General features: G+C 40.5%; 2 protein-coding genes across 2 annotated transcripts in view; one reads left to right on the top strand and one right to left on the bottom strand.

Moving 5' to 3' along the window:
- NIPAL1 (NIPA like domain containing 1) overlaps positions 1–6615 on the top strand; it is a 46312-nt gene extending 39697 nt beyond the window's left edge. The window contains exon 6 of the mRNA XM_074951452.1: positions 5395–6615. Within this exon, the coding sequence (XP_074807553.1) occupies positions 5395–6026 (632 nt within the window). The 3' untranslated portion in view covers positions 6027–6615. The remainder of the gene's footprint in view (positions 1–5394) is intronic.
- The window catches only part of LOC141986678 (tyrosine-protein kinase TXK-like), a 71730-nt gene continuing 54638 nt past the window's right edge, over positions 2830–19921 (bottom strand). The window contains exons 16-17 of the mRNA XM_074951451.1: positions 9773–9865; positions 2830–3866 (exon numbers count right to left, since the gene is read on the bottom strand). The gene's annotated coding sequence lies outside the window, so the exon portion shown is untranslated. The remainder of the gene's footprint in view (positions 3867–9772; positions 9866–19921) is intronic.

Here is a 19921-nt window from a genome sequence, read left to right as displayed (position 1 = left end):
TGGATGCAGTGAATGAATGGGGCAAACAACATTGATATAAATCCACCCCATACAACAGTGACCAGAAACACCTGGAATCTTACTCATCAGCAAACCTACAATTTCACATTGTGAATTATCAGGTGCTGATGGCCAAATATAACTTAACAAATTATGCAAGATGTGGTTCTCTTATTCAACGCCTTCCTCCAGACCAAAGGGAGCAATATCAGGCTTATATTGCTGACGGGCAGTAACAGGCCAGAACATCACTTTAGGAGGTTCAGGCACCACCGCCTGTTCTATCGCTATAGCAGTTGGTAATGCAAAGGGCATTCAGCCTCCAGTTGCTTAGTTTCTCCAGAGAAGTCCAGAATATGGTAGAGGATCTCCCGTTTTGATGGACTAATGTTGTTCACAGAGAATATTGACGAGTCATTGCATAACCTTAGACTCCAGGTCCACATTGCATTCGTTAGCCCTCTACACTCCTGGAAACAAAAGAAAATTCAGTAGATTGCAAATGGGTGGGATCTTTGAGTCAATGTAATTCTCTGGTTTTCAGAGACAAATTGAACCCTCAAGAAAGAGACATAGGTTCCAGAGAAAGAGATTCTCCAAACCACCCGACACAAGTTCGCAGCAGACTTCATCTTCGAAGCACCAGTTTTGACTGGATAATTGAGGATTAAGACCCTCTGCTCTCTTTAGCCTGTCAGCTGCAATGATTTGCACGCTTTTCCACATCTGGAGACCAAGTTTCCCATTTCTGACAAGCATAGGAACATACCACCTCAGACAGATGGATGCTGAAAATAATAATAATAATATTGTGCTACACCATCCATTTTACCTCCCTCCCTCCTTCTAATCTCTCTCTCTCGATCAGTCTTCAGGGACCCCTCTCATGAGTTCTTACTAAGATAGGAAATACACTTCTTTTTTCAGATAGGAGTAATAGAGCTGGTCCCCACTCAGCACCAGGGAAGGGGCTTCTACTTGAGGTACTTCCTTTTGCCAAAAAAAATAAATAAATAAAAATGGATGGTGGAGACTAATCTTAAATATAAGACTCCTGAACAAATTTGTGAGGTCTCAAAAGTTCAGGATGGTGACTCTAACAGCTATAATCCCTTCTCTAAATTCAGGGGATTAGTTTTCGGCTCTTTACCTTCAAGACACATACTTCCACATAGTGATACACACATCCCACAGAAGGTTCCTGCATTTTACCATAGCCCAGGATCATTTTTGGTACCGGATACTCCTATTTGGTCTCTCCTCAGCTCCAAGAGTTTTCAAAGGTTCTATGAGTAGTGGCTGCCTACCTGTGTCATCAGTAGGGCCCTACCAAATTTGCAGCAAATAGTCATCAGGCAATTGTAATATTCCTGTACCTCAATGATTGGCTGGCTAAGGGTTGGTCATAGCAGGAGGTGTTGACCACCAGACAGAAAGCACTTTCTCCGTTCTTAAACTTGAGTCTTCAGTTGACTGGGAAAATCCACACTGATTCCTAAACAGAACGTACAATTTATAGGGGAATCCCTGGATTTCTTGGCATCCAGAGCCTTTCTTCCCGTGGACAGATTCATGACACTATCAACCTTGTCAGAACTATTCAAGGTAGCCCCCAGAGTTGAATCAGAAACTGTGTTCAACTTCTGTTACAAATGTGCAAGCCGCCATATGACCTAGAACATGCTAGATGACATCTTTGCTGTTTCCAGGGATGGCTCAGATCAGTTTACTTGCCAAACAGTCACAACCTCGACAAAGAGTGTCAGTGTCTCAACAAGTGAAACACTCTCTAGACTGGTGGAAGGTTCATCGCAATGTAGGGTTGGGAGTTCTCTTCCTCCAACTGATGCCCACAATAACTATAACTACAGATACATCTCTGTTCGGATGGGGACCACATCTTGACACTCTAATGGTAAAGGGCAGATGGTTATCCCAAGAAACCACACTTCACATCAACCTGTTGGAGCTCAGAGCAGTCAGAAGTGCCTGCCTTCATTTTCTGCCTCTCATCAGACACTGGTCTATCAGACAATGTGGCCTGCCAGTTTTATATATATTGGCAGGGAGGAGCAAAATCCCCTTCCTCTGTACCAATGCAATAAGGTTATGGAACTGGTGTATAAAACATTGCATAAGAATTTTGGCAATGTGTCTTCTGGGCAGGTAAAATGACACTGAGAGTGTCAGCTGTATTTTTTCCCAGATTACAAATGGAAGTTGGACTCCCAGATTCTTGCTGACATATTTCAGACTTGGCGATTTCCAGAAGTGGACCTCTTTGCCCCCCCCCCACACACACACAATACACAGAAACAAAGATTCACTTAGCCCACGGACTTTCCCAGCACCCAGTATTCAGTCTTTCTGGGAGCCTAAACCCTGAATAAATCTGTTTTCCTCTGTATAAAGCTTATGCAGGGTAAACTCATAAATTGTCCACCCTCTATAACACTGATAGAGAGAGATGCACAGCTGTTTGCTCCCCCAGGTATTAATCACTTACTCTGGGTTAATTAATAAGCAAAAGTGATTTTATTAAGTATAAAAAGTAGGATTCAAGTGGTTCTAAGTAATAACAGACAGAACAAAGTAAGTTACCAAGCAAAATAAAACAACACACACAAGTCTAAGCCTAATATAGCAGGAAACTGAATACAGGTAAATATCACCCTCAGAGATGTTCCAATAAGCTTCTTTCCCAGACTAGACTCCTTCCTAGTCTGGGCCCGTTCGTTTTCAGGCCAACGTTATAGTTTATGCCCTGGATCCAGCAATCACTCACACCCCCGTAGTTAGTCCTTTGTTCCAGTTTCTTTCAGGCATCTCTTTGGGGTGGAGAGGCATCTCTTGAGCCAGTTGAAGACAAAATGGAGGGGCTTCCAGGGCCTTTTATATTCTCTCTCTTATGGGCAGAAACCCCTTTGTTCTTTGGTGCAAAATCACAGCAATAAGATGGAGTTTGTAGCCACCTGGGCAAGTCATATGTCCATGAATGATCCAGCTTTTTGCAGGCTGACGCCATTGTTTACATGTTAGTTTGAACGTTCCCAGGAAAGCTTAGATGTGGATTGGCATTTCCCAAAGTCGATTGTTAGTTAAGTACTGCCAGTTTCTTGAATAGCCCCTTCACAATATATTGGCCAAACCTCCGTTATGTGTTTCCTACAGCAAACACTTCAAATACGAGCATAGAGCCAATGCTCATAACTTCAGATATAAAAAGATACATGCATACAAATAGGATGAATATATTCAGTAGATCATAACCTTTGCAAAGATATGTTACATGGCATATCTAGAATTCAGCATATTCCAGTTATGTAATATCCACACTTATAAACATATTTTAATAAAAATATGGAGTGCAATGTCACAATAGTCTCTCCTGCTGGGATTGGCTTCCTTTCTCGTCTTCCTCACGACTACATCTTCTGCCTCCTTCTCCTCCTCATTCTCCAATTCAGCAAACATATTCCTCAACTTTCTTCTCCTCTGCTTTTTCCTCACGATTGCATTCTTCCAATAGCCAACCTCCTCATTTAGCAGTCTGCCCTCTGGGTTCTCTTGTGCAAAAGATGTCTGCAAATCGTGAGTCTTTGCAACTTCCCATTTCCTCTCCTCCATGTCTTCAAACCCTCATTCAAACTCCATCATCTTCTCCAGCTGCATCCTCAGATCTTCTCTTCCATGAGCTCTACCAGGCAACATTTCATACATAAGTGGCTTCTCTTGGGTACCCACTCACGGATGATAATACATCAACACACGGTTCTACATCCAGTCATCTTTGTCTCCCCTCTTACTTGGATCACTTCTAGTGCTGCCTCAGTAGCCCTCATAGTCTTCTGTTCGTAGTCCCTAGCCTTAAAGAAGAGAGGTCAAAAATCCTCCAAACAAACTCACCTGTTTGTCGGGTACAAGCTGAAACTTAACACAAGAAGTCTTTTAGAAATGCCTACTATATACACAGCATATAGGACTTCATTATCCCTCAGGGTTACCTTTTGAGATCCGAGTCATTGGGGAAGCCTTGGCTGCATGGTCCAGGAATCCCCTGCAGTTAATGTAGGAACCCAAAGCTTTCACATACACGGCACTGTGCCTCTGGCATATTCTCCAGGAGATGCCAATTTTGAGGATAGAATCCCCTGCCCTGTCTTGGGCAGAGGCCCAGACTGATCTTTAAGACACTATGTAAGTCTATTTTTTTTTCTTCTGCCCTTTCAGCCAACTCATGTAGGTTTTTCCGTGGGAGGAAGAAATCTGACTAATAAAGCTTTCTCTTCCAAGCCATCTGGATGGCAATGACCAGAAATTGTTGCCCTCATGTGACTGATTCTTGGCCTATGTGAAATGAATTATTGGTTTCATTCTAATTTAAAGCAAACATGGCCACGTCACAAACTGGTCCATTGCTGTCTGACTTAGCAGACAGCCCAAAAATTGATGTATGTGTGGGGGAAACTTGCACGGCTGCTACCAGCATTGTATCTGTTCTTGGGTCAAATTAGAGCTCTTCGCTCTTCTTGGTTGTCAATCTGGAACATTTTAATGAATAATATGTTCATTCTTTAAGTTAATAATAATTAATCAGCATGTGTGTTGTGAACTCTCCAAAATTTGTGGTACAGTCTGAAGCTACAAAGGATTTTTGGGTTCAGGACTAGTTTTAGGACTAACATCTAGACTGAGTGGAGGTGTTTTGGAATAATAAATACTATATAATAAGCACAGAAGTAGCTATCAGAACCCTGTTATATTCAAGCACCGCTGTGAAAAAGAGGGTAGGAGGGCTTGACAGATTATATTGTGGAAAGGAGGATTGCCCAGAGTGAGAGTTTGAAAAACGGAGACTATCAAGGCCAACCAAAAACTATGAATTTGCTTTGGTGAAGTGAACATCCCTTGGTTAGGCTAATGCAATGGAACCACTCATGGGGGCTGAGAAAGAGCACCAGTATTATTTTTATAGGGGTGTGTGTGTGTGTGTGTGTGTGTGTATGTATATATATATATATATATATATATATATATATATATATATATATATATATACACAATAATGTGTCTGATATAGTTCATCCATTATCTTTTAAATGGCCAAGTAAAATGCATAACTTCATTTACAAATATAATACTTAATGTCTTAATGTATCAGAATACTGTAAGCATAAAGCAGGTTAGATTCTTATACCTAAATACTGGGCTAATTTCACTGTTTGAGTAAGTGGGTGTAACTCTATTGATTGCAGTGGAATTGTGCCTTGTGAATTTGTGCCAGTATTTATATTGCAGTTAGAAAAGCTGTATAACTTTTTGTACCTGACTGAATCTGATTTGAAACTGTACCTCATTAATTGTGTGTAACTTCTTTTTCTCCTTCCCAAACAGTGTTCATTGCATTTGCTGTGGTTATAACTGTGGTCTCCCTGGTGCTGATTTTTGTTGTGGCCCCAAGGAAAGGTCAGACGAATATACTGGTCTACATATCAATTTGTTCAGTGATTGGTGCCTTCTCTGTCTCATCTGTCAAGGGCCTCGGCATTGCCATTAAAGAAATACTGGAGCAGAAGCCAGTTTACCAACATCCGCTGGTTTATATTTTGGTGGGGACTTTAGTGCTCTCGGTCAGCACTCAGATCAACTATCTTAACAAAGCATTGGACATGTTTAATACGTCTCTAGTGACGCCTATTTATTATGTGTGTTTCACTACTACAGTTGTGACATGTTCCATCATCCTGTTTAAAGAATGGAATAGCATGGACTTGGGTGATATCATTGGCAGCCTCAGTGGATTCTTCACCATAATCATAGGCATTTTCCTTTTGCATGTTTTTAAAAATACTAATATCACCCTGAAGCAATTGACATCTACAGCTATAAAAGAACCCTCATTGCCTCTGCATGGATATGATGCTCATCATACTTTATTGGAGAACATGGAGAGCCCCACGCTGGCATATGAGGAGGACAATCCTTTGTTCAGTCGAGGAAATGCACAGGGAGCTATTTGCCATTAAAATTTTGACATGCAAACCAGATCCACCTACATCAATCAGAACTGTCTCTGCTTTTTTCCTGGAAAAAAAAACTTTTATGAAGTGAGATAAATGTTGGCAACAACAGTGTGTGCTTGGAGAAATAGATAAGTCACTATGATGTTAGTTATTGATTACATAAACAGTTTTCCATTCAATGACACAAATAGAAACCTGCCATTGAGACTTTTTCAGTGCACATATCTCTGACAGTATATGATTTCCTCAGTCTCCTTATTGTGGTTCTGTCAATTGGAAGACTTTCTTTTTCAGCTGAAGAATTGCAATATGTGCAATATATATTGATAAAGTGCAATTTTCCTTCATGATATGGGGTAGTAAACACTTTATTAAGGTAATAGGCACTTTATAGGTATCTTAATAAAGGCATTACTAGAAGAATATGATGACCTTTTCAAAGATTGAAATGCTAATACATTGTCACGGTTAATGCATATATAACAATCAACTTTGAAGCCTATCAATTAGCAGATGTCCTGAAGAAAACACAGCCTTCCCCCATTAACAGTTCTATACTAAAACTTAATTTGTTTAAATGAAAACTTCATTTGTGAGCATTGAGCCCAGTTCAGATACTTTGAAACATAAACAGCATACTTTTGTAGCAGTTTTCTGGTATCTAGTCTCTTCGAGCTTTTTCTTTTTTCCTTTGTTAGTTCCTGTTTCTTGATGTTAAAGTCCAGTTCTTCTAACTGAGTCTGGATTTTTTTCTATATAAAAGCTATACATGGAGCTTTTAACTATTTCTCATGCACTATAGTGTTGACTGTATATTAAGCAAAGAGAATACCATAATTTACCTTTACTGTACTGAGTGATCAAGGAGCATCAAATCATTGCATTAAGTGATTTGTCTAGCCCTTATTTTCTACAACTGCTTAGTATTTGCCTCACAAATGTGTCAACTTCTTTTAAAACTATATGTCTTGATGGCCTATCACCTGTGTTGCAAGAACCTCTAGGTCACAGTGTTGGCCATGAAACCTATAAAAGACAGCTGATCTATGCACAGATGATATTTTTATTGCATAATTTCTATTTAACTTGACACCTCTTTCCCTGCCATATTGTGAGCCAGAAAGTGACTTCAATTATCAAATGTGTAGGTCCAATAGACTAGGATGGTCAAGTTCTATAGCGTCTCCTCAGCACCACACAGCGTGGCTCCCTTACTGAATTCCGAGCCTTTTCAGCAAGAGGTGATTTTAGGATTTAATTCACTTTCCTTGCTCAAAAGTGATGTGTAAAACGTGAGATGGGGGATTTTCAGTGTGTAACAAAGAAACACAAACAAATCTTTTGCAATTTAGAGAATGAAATGTTGCTCATTCTACTTTTATAAAGTAAGCCTGTGCTGTGAAGTTCACTTTAGTTTAGATGCATAAGAAAGTTTCTTTAACTTTGAAGAGTTCCTGACAAGAGGAAAATGGACTGCAATGTTTCACAAGTATTTGTATATCTGCATAACTTATAAGGTTGTGTAATTTTTATTTATTTTTTGGGAGGTATTCTTAACGTGTTTTATTTGCTAATGATTGTTTTCCCTTATTATTTGGAAACCACCAAAAACCAGACTGATAATAGTGTTCAGAACACTAGTGTAAAACCATTTTAATCCCAAGTTTTAAACTAAATATACCTTGGTTATGAGGGTAGATGGAACACATTGACACAGACCTATCAGTTATAGCAATCATTTGCAGATTGCCTTTAAACCATCCTCCTGTGAAATACTAGTTTGACTGAAGTGGTTTGTCTAGCTGTAATCCTCAGTAAGGTAAATATGGTATTACAGGAAATGTTGCTATCATCAGATCCTTTCTTCACTCAGAGTTCAGGAGCATAGCCTATTACAACTTCTTTTGAGAAGCATGTGGAATAAGGCTGGAATAGTTGCAGCAATGTTGCATGCAACGGGAAGAGACTTACAAAAATTCTTCTCACTTTTTAAATACGAGCGTTCATATAGCTTTAGATGTTCTTCAGACGTTCCAAATGAGCAATACAGGGGTGTACAGAGACTATTTGGGGTTTTATTAGTCAGGTGTGTGAGATCAAACTGTTCAGCACAAAAAGTGGGTAATACGTTACTGTAAATTTACACCATTAACTTTAGAGAGTTTGGCCTTTTAATAAAAACTTCCATTGCTTCTCAGTGGAAATTAATTATGCTGGTTACAGTGTAACATTTAGAACAAAGTTTGTATTTTTTTTTAAAAGGAAGTCTATTGGCATATGGCTTGCCTATGTTTTCATGTATAGCTGTCATAGTTGTATGCACAAATGGTTATCTGCATGAACAAATGCCCAGTTAGACATGTTTGTATATGTATTACTATTTTTAAATGAACTCATACTTGTACATTTTTGCATATGCACATGGGCTACCTATTTTTAAACCTGGCTCTGACAATCTGCTTGGTTGTAATAAGTATGAAATAAGTCTTTCCTGATGAACCTGGTTAGTTTGTAATCATACAAAGTTAACTTCCATAAAGAAAAATGGATGTAAAACTTGTTTTTCCTAAAGTATCAAAACCCCATAGTTAATGCTTATTTTCATTATGTCCAAGAACACTCTAGAATGTCAATAAAGGAAATAATTGTTTTTATTATAAAATTTGATTCTTAAAATATTTTTGAATGAATTACTTAACTAAAAGAGATTTTATATTTTGTTGGAAAGGTTTATATTTAGTGATTGCTTCCCTTGAAGCGTTTTAAAGTTTTAATTTGAGTATAAAGATATTCCACTGTTTTGTCTTGTAATAAAAAGTATATATTAATTATGTGCTAGATCATCTTTTCTTTAAGAGAAAATGCAGTAAATAGGTTAAATGCTATAGTAAAATCACAAACATCTGTTTAATCTGAACAGAACTGTGTTATCTCTGTGGTATCCCATCATGTGTATCATTTATATACATGCCCATCTAAATGAAGGAGATTGTTAGGCTGAGTTCAGTGTAGATAATGGCCTGATCATGAACTCACCTGTATCAATTTTGCAGCAGTGTTAACTGCATTGACTTGAGGGGAGTCAGTCTGCATTTACACCAGTACAGCTGAAATCAGAATCTAGCCTGTAAGCTTTAATCAGTACAATTACCCTATTATAACTCATTTATTATTATAATTCTATTTTTGAATACCCAAAGATGTTCAAGGCACCTTCCAAGACAGATTAAATACAGGCCCCTCCAGCCAAAAATGGCACAAGGAGAGGAAAAAGAGGGTGACAGTAACAAGTTCATATAGTTTTGCAGCAAGGGACGTGTATAGCTTAGTAGGTTTGTGTTTTGTTTTGTGTTTTTTTTAAAGGGAACTTTCTTTCTTCTTGTTTCTCATAGACAAGATGGCAAAAGTAAGATTTTTGGGGGGGAACCATTTGTATGTGGTAAGGGAGGTTGGTATATAGGTGTAGGGATGAGAACAGTTCTAAGGGAGCAGCATGGTATAAGGGGTGGAGAGAAAACGCCAAAGAAGGTAGTGAAGTTGCTTTCAGCACCAGAGCAGACTGAGAGAGTTAGAAAATGAGACCAGGTCTGAGAAATGCTGTGGATAAGGTAGGGGTTTACTGTGGACTTTGCACAGCAGAAGACCAACAGTTGAAAGAGATTGAATGAATGATACAGAAGATGATGGACCAAAACAGGATAGAAACAGGGCCAGATCACACCCCCAGACATCCACACATAGAGGGTTACCTCCTCCTGTGTGTGGAGGTGGGGTCTCAGTTGCTTCCTTGGCACTGTATTCAGTCTGTACGTACACTCCATTCTGTGGAGTCCTCTCTTGGTCTGCAGTAAAAATAAAATGGAAATTCATGAGGTGGTAGCAATTACCATCCATTCCCTAACTCTGCAACTTTCTTGTTGCAATGGCAGCAAGGGAATGGAATCTCTGCTCTTGGTACTACAAGATAGGCAAATAATACTACAAAAAGGACTGTATTCACAGAAGATGGCCTCAAATTTTCTTTTTAGTAACTTGACTATATTGTTGTGATGGTGAAGAAGGTCAAATATGCTCTGCAAGGAAAGCAAGCCAGCTGTTAGACTAACTGATACTTATATTTAGCAAGATAATGCTATAAAATTCTATAATGCTATAGAGATAATTGGGGGGGGGGGGGTGGCATGAGTGGGAAAGAGAAAAACAAACCACGTCTAAAAAGCATGTTGGCTAATGACCTGAGGAGGTACAATGCCTTTAACTAAGCAGCAAATCTCAAAAGATCCCTGTTAGGTCAGGGTAATTTTGTTGAAGTTATTTTATCATTTGCATGGAAAACATCTGAAAACTTAGCTGAGCAAAACACTGGAAATGCACCATGGGAACAACCCAACATTAGCAGGATATGGACTAGTGAGACGATCTAACAAGTCATTTCCCACCTCTGGCTTCTGTGATTCTTCTTTCCTGAGTTTTAAGTTGTTTTTCCTCAAATACCTAATACAATAAACACAAGAATGCTATTTATAAAGTAACATGAAGTGTTTTTGAGGAGTGGGGATAGTTAAAGAGTTCAAAAGGTGATATCTTGGTTTGTGTCAGAATTTGAAAGAAGCCAGATATCACCTGGCTGTAAGCTAATCTATATACAAGGTATTCATAGGGTAATACAGTGTCAGGGTGCCAAATGCCAATTAACTAGTAAATTATATATCCAGCTAGTGAATGATAGTGCAGACTTTGTTATTATTGACATAAAACTTGTTAGCTAAGTACAACATATTTTGTGATAAACATATCCGGTAAAATTTTCAAAAACACTTAACTGGCATAGGGTCCTAAGTTTGGCTCCTAGGTCAGTTAGGCACTTTTGAAAATTTTATACATTATGGTTTAGTGCATTGTGTTGGGATTCGCAGTAACTAATGTTTAAAGGATCTAAAGCTACAAGGAAAATATATCCGTCTAGTTGTTTATAGACTTTTTGAGGGAGCTCAGATATGTCAGACAGCAGTGAGTGAGTAAAAATTGATTAGATCCATGTAAATCAAAATGATAAAATATAACAAAAAAGAGGGAAAATCAAATTTTAACATAAATTCTTGGTAATATTAGGCGCTCCCTATGTCCCATATGCTAAAGTTAACAATAAGTAATTTAATCATCTGAGGCATGCAGTCTAATAGTAAGCTGTATCTGCCTTGTCAGAAAATAATGTCTAATGATTCTGATTTTTGTCACATAGATTCAATTTACTCTCTCAAATACTTTTCACTTGTTACCAGGCAACTATGAAAATCCTGTACATATAAATATTAGATATTTACAGCTGAGATATATTTTTCAATAGTAACTTTAAATGTGCTTTTTTCCCAGCAAAGCCAATATAAAACTTACATCCAAAATATTAGTATGCCTCCTATGTCCTCCTACCAGCCCTTTACTCATACTGTGAGTAATGCTAAATGGTTGAGTGTTCTTATTTTGTAATTAGGCATTCTGTACATAGAAAAAATGAGATCTTTATTCACCCACACAACAGGGCTAGCAATACAGACTTTAGTCTTCTGTTTTCCAAGAGCACCGTAGAGCTGATCTTTCTGTTAGTGCCTGTTAGTAAATAGTAATATCTTTAATTCTTTCTTTCTGTATATTTGATTTATATGTCTTAATTATTCTTTAGAATCTTTATCTTCAACAAAGACTATGTCTGAAGTCTAAGGCCCAAAACACGGGTCTTGACCAATGTGTAATCCTTTTCAGGAATTTTTCATTATGCTGTATTTAATAACTCTAGGGCACTTTCATGTCTGTAAAACTCTAGATATTCTTGGAAACCATCTCCGTAACGTATATATAAAATGCTAACATTAGCATATATAGACTAGGGAAACTAATAAGAGATTATTATTATAGCAGATGTTTTCTGTTGGGGAAGTCAACATGGAAGAATGATTGTGGGGTAGACTCAGAGATATTAACCTGAAGAATTGTTAGTCCTCTGAGCTGTAAATAATCATGCCTTCTCACATGAGTCAGGTAAACTGAGACTGTATAGAAATGACATCACAACACAGTTTCTGGAAGAATATTCTTGGCAACTAGGTTTCCTTTGTCTGAAACCCTATATAAAGATAGTGATATGAAAACTTAGGTTTGGGGAAATGAAAACTGCACGTCCCTTTCAGATGCAGGTCAGACACACATCCAGTTCTTAGTCTGACAACAAAGGGTGGTAATGTATCTATGTCTGTGTTCTGTATAGTGCTGTACTAATCTCTGATTAATAATCTTAGATTAAATAATTTCATTTGAGCCTGTTATTTTGACAACCTCGAGTCATTAACTCAGACACGCAACACCTTCAAAGATGGTCAATAGGAGTTGAGGTCACTCAGCACCTTCCAGGATCAGGGCAATATATATATTCACTCTAAAAAGAGAGGATAAAAAACTTGATCTCTCCTTCACCTGCCTATTATTTTTAAATTTAAAAGTTCACTAAGTATATGTTCTACAGTTTTTTATAAATCTTACCATAAAACTTGCTGATAAAACAGTTGGATATTGCTTTTGTATATTATCCACGGCACTTTAATTACACTTTGTAGTACAAGAACAAGGAAAGAGCATTTCTTCTGTTTAAGTTTACTCAATACAGAATATTGAGAATGATGAATCAGATTCATCAGCCTGCTTCACTAAATATGCAATGAAGTATTATGATTCAGAATGAGTCAACAACTTACTTTTTATTAGTACATACTGTAAAACTTGTTTCACTAAGTTATCATTCCATCATGCCAGGCTGGCTACTGCCTTTTATATTGTTACAATAACATTCACCAGCACAAGGACACACAGATGGCATGGTGATGTGGACCATGTAAGGACAGGATAAGTATGGTTCCACTGACACACAGAATGAACACTGGTTACATAACCACAAACAAAAGGTAAATGGCATTGTAGCATGTTTGTGGGACGCATCTAGTGGGGGGCTGCAGTGATCACTATTCAGTTAGAGGGAGAGGAGAGGCACATGCTAATCAAACTTGCAGATTATACTGAATGGAAGTTACTGCAAACATTATATACACAGACCACGTCAGTTCCCCCCCCCCCCCGAATTTGTCCTGAAAACTATGTGGTAAGCAACGTATGTGGGATGATTACAGACAAGTAACAAGGCGAGGTCCCTGACCCAAAGATCTTACAATCTAAATCAAATGAATAATTGACAGACAATGAGGAGGAGAGAGACATCAGAAAACCAAGAGAGAAGGAAAACCTGGTTTTGTTGGTAACATTGTTTAATGTAGAGCTGGGTTTTCAAGCTTTTCTTCTTACAGATAAATTGTGGATGAACATAACATAAGAATGGCCATACTGGGTCAGACCAGAAGTCCATCTAATCCTGTCTTCTGACCGTGGCCAATGCCAGGTGCCCCAGAGGGAATGAACAGAACAGATAATCAAGTGATCCATCCCCTGTCACCCACTCCCAGCTTCTAGCAAAGAGAGGCTAGGGACACCAGGGTTGCTTTGCAATTTCCTTCCCTCTTTGATATACTCATGGGTAAGAGAAGAAGTGGAATGTTGTAACATAAGTAATGATCAGAAGCTGAAAGAAATTAGTTGGAAGGGAGAGAGAGGATGGCACTTGATGAAAAGGAGGGGTTTAGTCTATTCCAAGCATAGAGTGCAATGTGAAAAAGGCACGAAGTCATGAGCACAGGCAGGATATTAATGGAGCAGACTGGTGAGAGGGGTAGATGAAGCATACAACACAAGAATGAGGATAGAAGGATCCAAGATCTGATGTGTAGGCTGAAGTGAAGCTGTGTGAAGCCTTGACAATAAGGAGCTTGAATTTAATATGGAAGAAGTCAGGAAAGGGACTCCTAGAAAGGAATGACATGGTCTGAACAGAGAGAGAGAGAAACAGATGTCCAATGAAGACCAGAATAATACCTAATATCCTGAGAAAAGTTTAGAAACATAGGCAGGCAATGACAAAAAGATTCCATCTGGGAAAATGCTTTGTGTGTGTATCTGCTCTCTTTCATGACAAAAATAACACTACTTTCTCTGAGTGATTGTTGGTGGGTATTTGAAGATGTTCGATAGTTTGAAATCTTAGAACATGTGATGTGAGAACCTGATTAGTAGGTAGAGTCCAGGTGAGGCAGTCAAAGATGCATTATCAATGCAGATTGAGTCTGTGCATCATTCATTATATCCAGATCAGAATTTCAACTCTGTGATTTGCTAATGGTTGTGAAATTAATCTCTCTAATAACAACAAAAAGAATAATTGTATTAGTTTGGGCTCTATATGAAACTGAAAAAAATCCCTCTGAAGGGTCAGATTCTTCAAAATTTATGCGTGTTGAGTAATATCTTATGCTGTGAGACGTCTCATTGAAGAAAATGGGATGAGTCACTAAGGTACTACTAACCATTAATATGGGTTGCACAATCAGACTCTACATACTAGTTTCCGCATGAGGTACTAAATATTTCAAGAGATTTTTCTGGATGGGACAGTAAAGGTGAAGGATTAAAGGCCAGAGCAACAAGAAGTGCTGAAAGAATTGGACTCTGCAAGAATGTGATAGTCATTTGGGATAGGAGAGTAAAAATAATAATAGTCTGAATTACTGCAACATCCTTCTCTGTGACCTTCATAAATGCAGTTGTGCCCACTCAGAATGCTGCTGCAAAGATCATTCTTATCTTTGAGTGACTGCACGTGTGCATTCCATTCTTGGTGTCTGTGCGCCCAGCACATAACTGACGGAAAGTTTTTCCCTCAGCAGTACCTGTTGGGTGGCTTAAGTGCCCCCTGCACCACTGCGTGAAGGTATAAAGCGCAGAGCTGGCCCCTCCCCCTCTGTTCCTTCTTACTGCCTAGGACAGTCACTGGAACCTCTGTCAATTGCTAGAGCAGTTTTCTCTCAGCCTTTGTGTACACAGTCTAGTTGTAGGTTAGTTTTAGTAGGTAAAAGCAAAATGTTTGTTTTTTTCCTATTTTGGGGTTCTGTTGCCCATTCTGGGGCCTGCCTCAATCACTGGACTTCAAACCATGTGCTTCCTACTCAAACCCTATGCCTGTGAGCCACCCACATGTCAGTTATTTTAAGTGCCTAGGCACAGCACACATGAAGGACTAGTGCCGGATTTGTTGGGACTTCAAGGCCAGGATGAAAAAAGATAGGGAGGCTAGGCTAGGCTGAAGCTCCTGCTAATTGAGGCAGTGCTGAGAGCACACTGGGAGTTGTGCTGGTCTGAGCTGGGGCCGAGTGCTGCAGTTTCAGTCAGAAGTGTGCCTTCAAGACTGTTGGGAGTCCTGGCACTGGTTACCCTCGCCTGTGCTGAGGAAGTAGCATAAGCCTTCCACAAAGGCACCATCAAGAGGAAGATCTCCACCCCACAAGTCAGGAAAGGGCGGTAAAGGGTAGTCAAGTAGAGTGCAACCGAGATCGAGGCACTCCTCCAAATTAGTGCCTAAGACGGCACCATTGAATCCAGTGCCGAAACAGGCATCATTGAGTCTGGTTCCAGAAACGGAACTGTCAGCATCAGTGGCTCTGCATCGATCAGATACAATTTTGCTGCCAGCTATGCCAGAGTCATTTACAGTGGCAAGGAATTTACTCGTCAATGCCAGTATTGCTAATTGTACAGGAATCGGCTCCCTTGGTATTATTAGACCATCCAACACCAACAACTGCAGTGCAGCACTTGATACCACACCAGCTGCCTACTTCCTGGACAGTCTGTCCATTGGTACCATCTAAGAGAAAAACAGCAATGTGTCTCCAGCCATCACCAGGCTTTCAGAACTAGTCCCCATGGTTGACAGAAAGGGAGTTGTCTTCATCGGATTCTGAGATGGGATCATGTGTGTTTCAACCTCTGAATAGGACCTGCCACTCCACACCTAGATCCTTCCTCTCCAGGTACCCTTGCAACTGCACAATCGGAGCTTCGAGGGGAATGTGTCCAGGAGGTCACTGTGGTCTGGCCCCTTTCAGTGGCTCTTTTGGAACCACAAAGAGTTTCCCCCAGCTTCTAGATCCTCCCCTTGTCATTCCTACAAAGTGCCCTAGTCCAGATGGGGTGAGTCCTTGCATCAAGCTGCCCTGACCCCAATGTCGGGTACTGGTCCCAGAGCCGAGCATCAGGAAGAAGCCTTCTGCAGAAGAGGTTCAACCACAACCAGTTTTATCTTCACCTTTGTCCTCTTCGGATGAGGTGGTTTCCTCAGAGACAACATCACCCCCTCCTGACAACTAAAAGATTTATCAGGAATTGTTAAAGAGTGACTTTATGGACTTTTGCATTCGGGTCAAGGAGGTCAGGGACTCCTCTCATCACCTGAGGTCCTCCAGGGTCACTAGTGGTCGCAGTAGCTAATGAGAGGGCACGCCGGAGGCATCGTGCTGTGACCCCCAAATCAAAAGAGGCAAAAGAACTGGATTTATTTGGTAGAAAAGTTTATTTGACTGGAGGATTGCAGCTTAGAATTGCCAACCACCAGGCTCTACTGGGGCATTATGATTTTAATTTGTGGGGACCACTGGAGAAATTAAAAGATCTGCTCCCTGCGAATGTGAGGCAGAAATTCTGTTCATGGGTGAATGAGGGCAGATTAGTGGTGGGGACTTCATTGAAGGCTGGGCTGGGTGCTGCCAACTCAGCTGCCAGGACCCTGGCTTCTGCGGTCTCCACGCACAGATCCTCATAGCTGCAGTCTTCTGGTCTACTCTATGCAGACCAGATTACTATGCAGGACTTGCCTTTTGAGGGTCCTTCTCTGTTCTCAGAGCAGATAGATAGCATTTTCCTTGGCCTTAAGGACTCATGAGTGACCTTGAAATCCTGGGGTCAGAAAGCACTGTCAGCCTCAGCAGATACATTGTGATCCCACTTTGCCCTGCTCATCAGGACCTGTCAAAAAAAGAAGAGCAAGGGTTTTAGGTGCAGGCTCACCCATCCTTCTGTATCTGCTCCAGCTCCTAGGCTTTCTGGACACACAGGAAGTGCTAAGCAATCATTTTGATGGGTCGGTCAAGGACACCATGCCAGTCTCCATGCTTCCAAACCCTATCTCCCCCATATTTTCAAAACAGTTTTGCCCACTTCCACAGTGTATGTTCCCAAATTACTTCAGACCCATGGGTCTTGAGCACTGTGGAGGTGGGCTATACCCTCCAATTTGTTTCTACTCCTCACTCCTACCCTTCCTCCCTGCCCCTCCAGAGACCACTCTCATGAGGAGCTCCTTCTCCAGGAGGTACAATGTTTCCTTCAGGCAGGTGCCATAGAGGAGGTTCCACAGTGTCATAGAGGGACAGGGTTTTATTCCTGCTATTTCCTAATCTTGAAAGCAAAAGGGGGTCTGAGACCAATTTTAGACCTGAGTCAACTCAACAAATTCTTAAAAGAGAGAGGTTTGCATGGTCACCCTAGCTTCTATTATCCCCTTTCTGGAGACTAGTAGCTGCCATTGACTTCAAAGATGCTCACAGGAAGTACCTCAGATTTCTGGTAAATTAAAATCATTATCAGTTCACCATGCTATTATTTGGCCTGTCAGCAGCTCTCAGAAGTTTTATGAAAGTTAGTGGTAGCTGCCTTCCTCAGAAGATCAGGAGAGCAAGTTTAGCTCTACTTGGATGACTTGTGAGGGACCAATTCAGGGTGCAGGTGTTGTTCATTGTATCTCTGATCCAATCAACATTCATTGTTCTGGGACTGCTAATCAATGTAGAGAAACCTCTCCTCCCCCATGAGCAAAGAATAGAGTTTATAGGGGGCTGTAACAAACTCGATTAAAGTCAGAACTTTTCTTCCAGACTCAAGGTTTCAGGCAATTCAATCAATTGTTATAGCTCTCAAAGCTTATCCAGTCATGACAACATGAAACTGTTTGAGGGTCCTGAGGCATATGGTCTTGTGTACACATATGCTTCAATATGCCAGTCTGCACCTCAGAATGCTACAGGATTGGCTAGCCTCAGTTTACTCACCAAACCATCACCATCTAGTTCAGTGGTGAGGGTGCTCTCTCATGTCCTGCCTCCCTAGATTGCTGGGCAAGTGGCCATCAATGTATGCAACGGTATTCCCTTTGCCCGCCCACAACCAATGCTCTCTTTAGTGACTGACACTTCTGCCCTGGGCTGGGGGCCCATCTAAGTTCTCTACAGACTCAGGGACTATGGTCTGTAGAGGACTTAGTTTAACAAATCTACATCAGGGAGCTGAACGCTGTGAGGTTGGCATGCCAGGTATTTCTGCCGCAGATCAAGGGAAGCAGCCTGTTAGTCCTCACAAACAACAGAGTGGCAATGTTGTACTTCAACAAGCAGGGAGGAGCCCACCCTGCTTTGCTCTGTCAAGAGGCCTCTCTGCTTTGGGTATTCTGCATTGCCAGCTCAATAGATCTAGAAGCTTCTTACATATTGCTGTTCCAAAACAATCTTGCAGACTACCTGAGCAGATCATTTATGAGTCACCACAAGTGGTCTTTTTGCTTGGATGTGGCTAGATTCACTTTTGAATGGTGGGAGTCTCCCCAGGTAGACTACCTGCAACAAGGATCAACAGAAAGTGTCAGCAGTTCTGTTCTCTATGTGGTCACAGCCTGGGTTCCTTGACAGATGCATTCTTATTACCATGGTCAGACAGGCTCCTCTATGCTTTCCCACCAATTCCACTCATTCACAAGGTATTACTGAAGATAAGAGGAAACCAGGCCAGAGTCATACTTATAGCCTCAGCGTGGGCCTTTCAACACTGGTTTGCCACTCTCCTGGCATGGTCTGTGAAACCTCCAATTTCACTTTTACTGGGCTCGGACCTAATGTCCCAAAATCATGGTTGTCTATTCCACCCAAGCCTGCACACTCTTCATTTAATGTATGGATGCTCTATGGCTAGACATTAGGGAGCAGTCTTGCTCAAAAGAGATTCAAGAAGTTCTGCTAAATAGTAGAAAGCTAGTAGGGTTACTTATCTCTTTAAGTGGAGATGTTTTTCCATCTGGTCATGCCATTTGGAATCTCACTGTTCTTCAATTCAGCCCATACTAAATTACTTATAATATCTGAAACATCAAGGATTGACTGTTAATTCTATCAAGATACAGCTATCAGCTATTTCAGCTATCCTTCAGAAGGATAATCACTCTGTTTTTTTCTAACAACATGCCAGTACGGTTTTTTGAAAGGCTTAGTCAAATTGTATCATTAGGTGCTTGACCCTGTTCTCCCGTGAGACCTAAACTTAGTGTTGTCAAGCTTATGGGTCCCCCTGTTTGAGCCTTTGGCTACTTGCTGTCTGCTACATCTATCAATGAAGCTGGCATTTTTGGTTCCCAGCTTTCTGATATAGGTAATGGCAAAGCTGCACATGTTAATGTCTAGGCCTCCCTATACTATCTTCTTTCAGGAAAAAGTTTACCTGCACCCTCAGCTGAGGCTTATCCCAAAGGCAGTGTCCTCTTTCCATATCAACCAGCCAATTTACTCACCTGTATTCTTCCCAAAACCACACTTGACCTGGGAAGAGGAACATTTGCACACTCTGGACGTCATAAGAGTGCTGGTGTTCTACCTTGACAGAAGCAATTCCATAAGTCCTCTCAACTCTTTGTGGCAGTTGCAGATAGAATGAAAGGACAATCAGTCTCTACTCAGATAATTTCTTCTTGGATAGGTTTCAGAGTAACAGCCGTGTTAGTCTGTATTCGCAAGAAGAAAAGGAGTACTTGTGGCACCTTAGAGACTAACCAATTTATTTGAGCATGAGCTTTCATGAGCTACAGCTCACTTCATCGGATGCATACTGTGGAAGCTGCAGAAGACATTATATACACACAGAGACCATGA

This window comes from Natator depressus, chromosome 4, assembly GCF_965152275.1.
Source record: "Natator depressus isolate rNatDep1 chromosome 4, rNatDep2.hap1, whole genome shotgun sequence".
In the NCBI taxonomy this organism is placed as follows: domain Eukaryota; kingdom Metazoa; phylum Chordata; order Testudines; family Cheloniidae; genus Natator; species Natator depressus.
The sequence above is the reverse complement of the archived record's forward strand: the minus strand, read 5'-3'. Positions and strand labels throughout refer to the sequence as shown.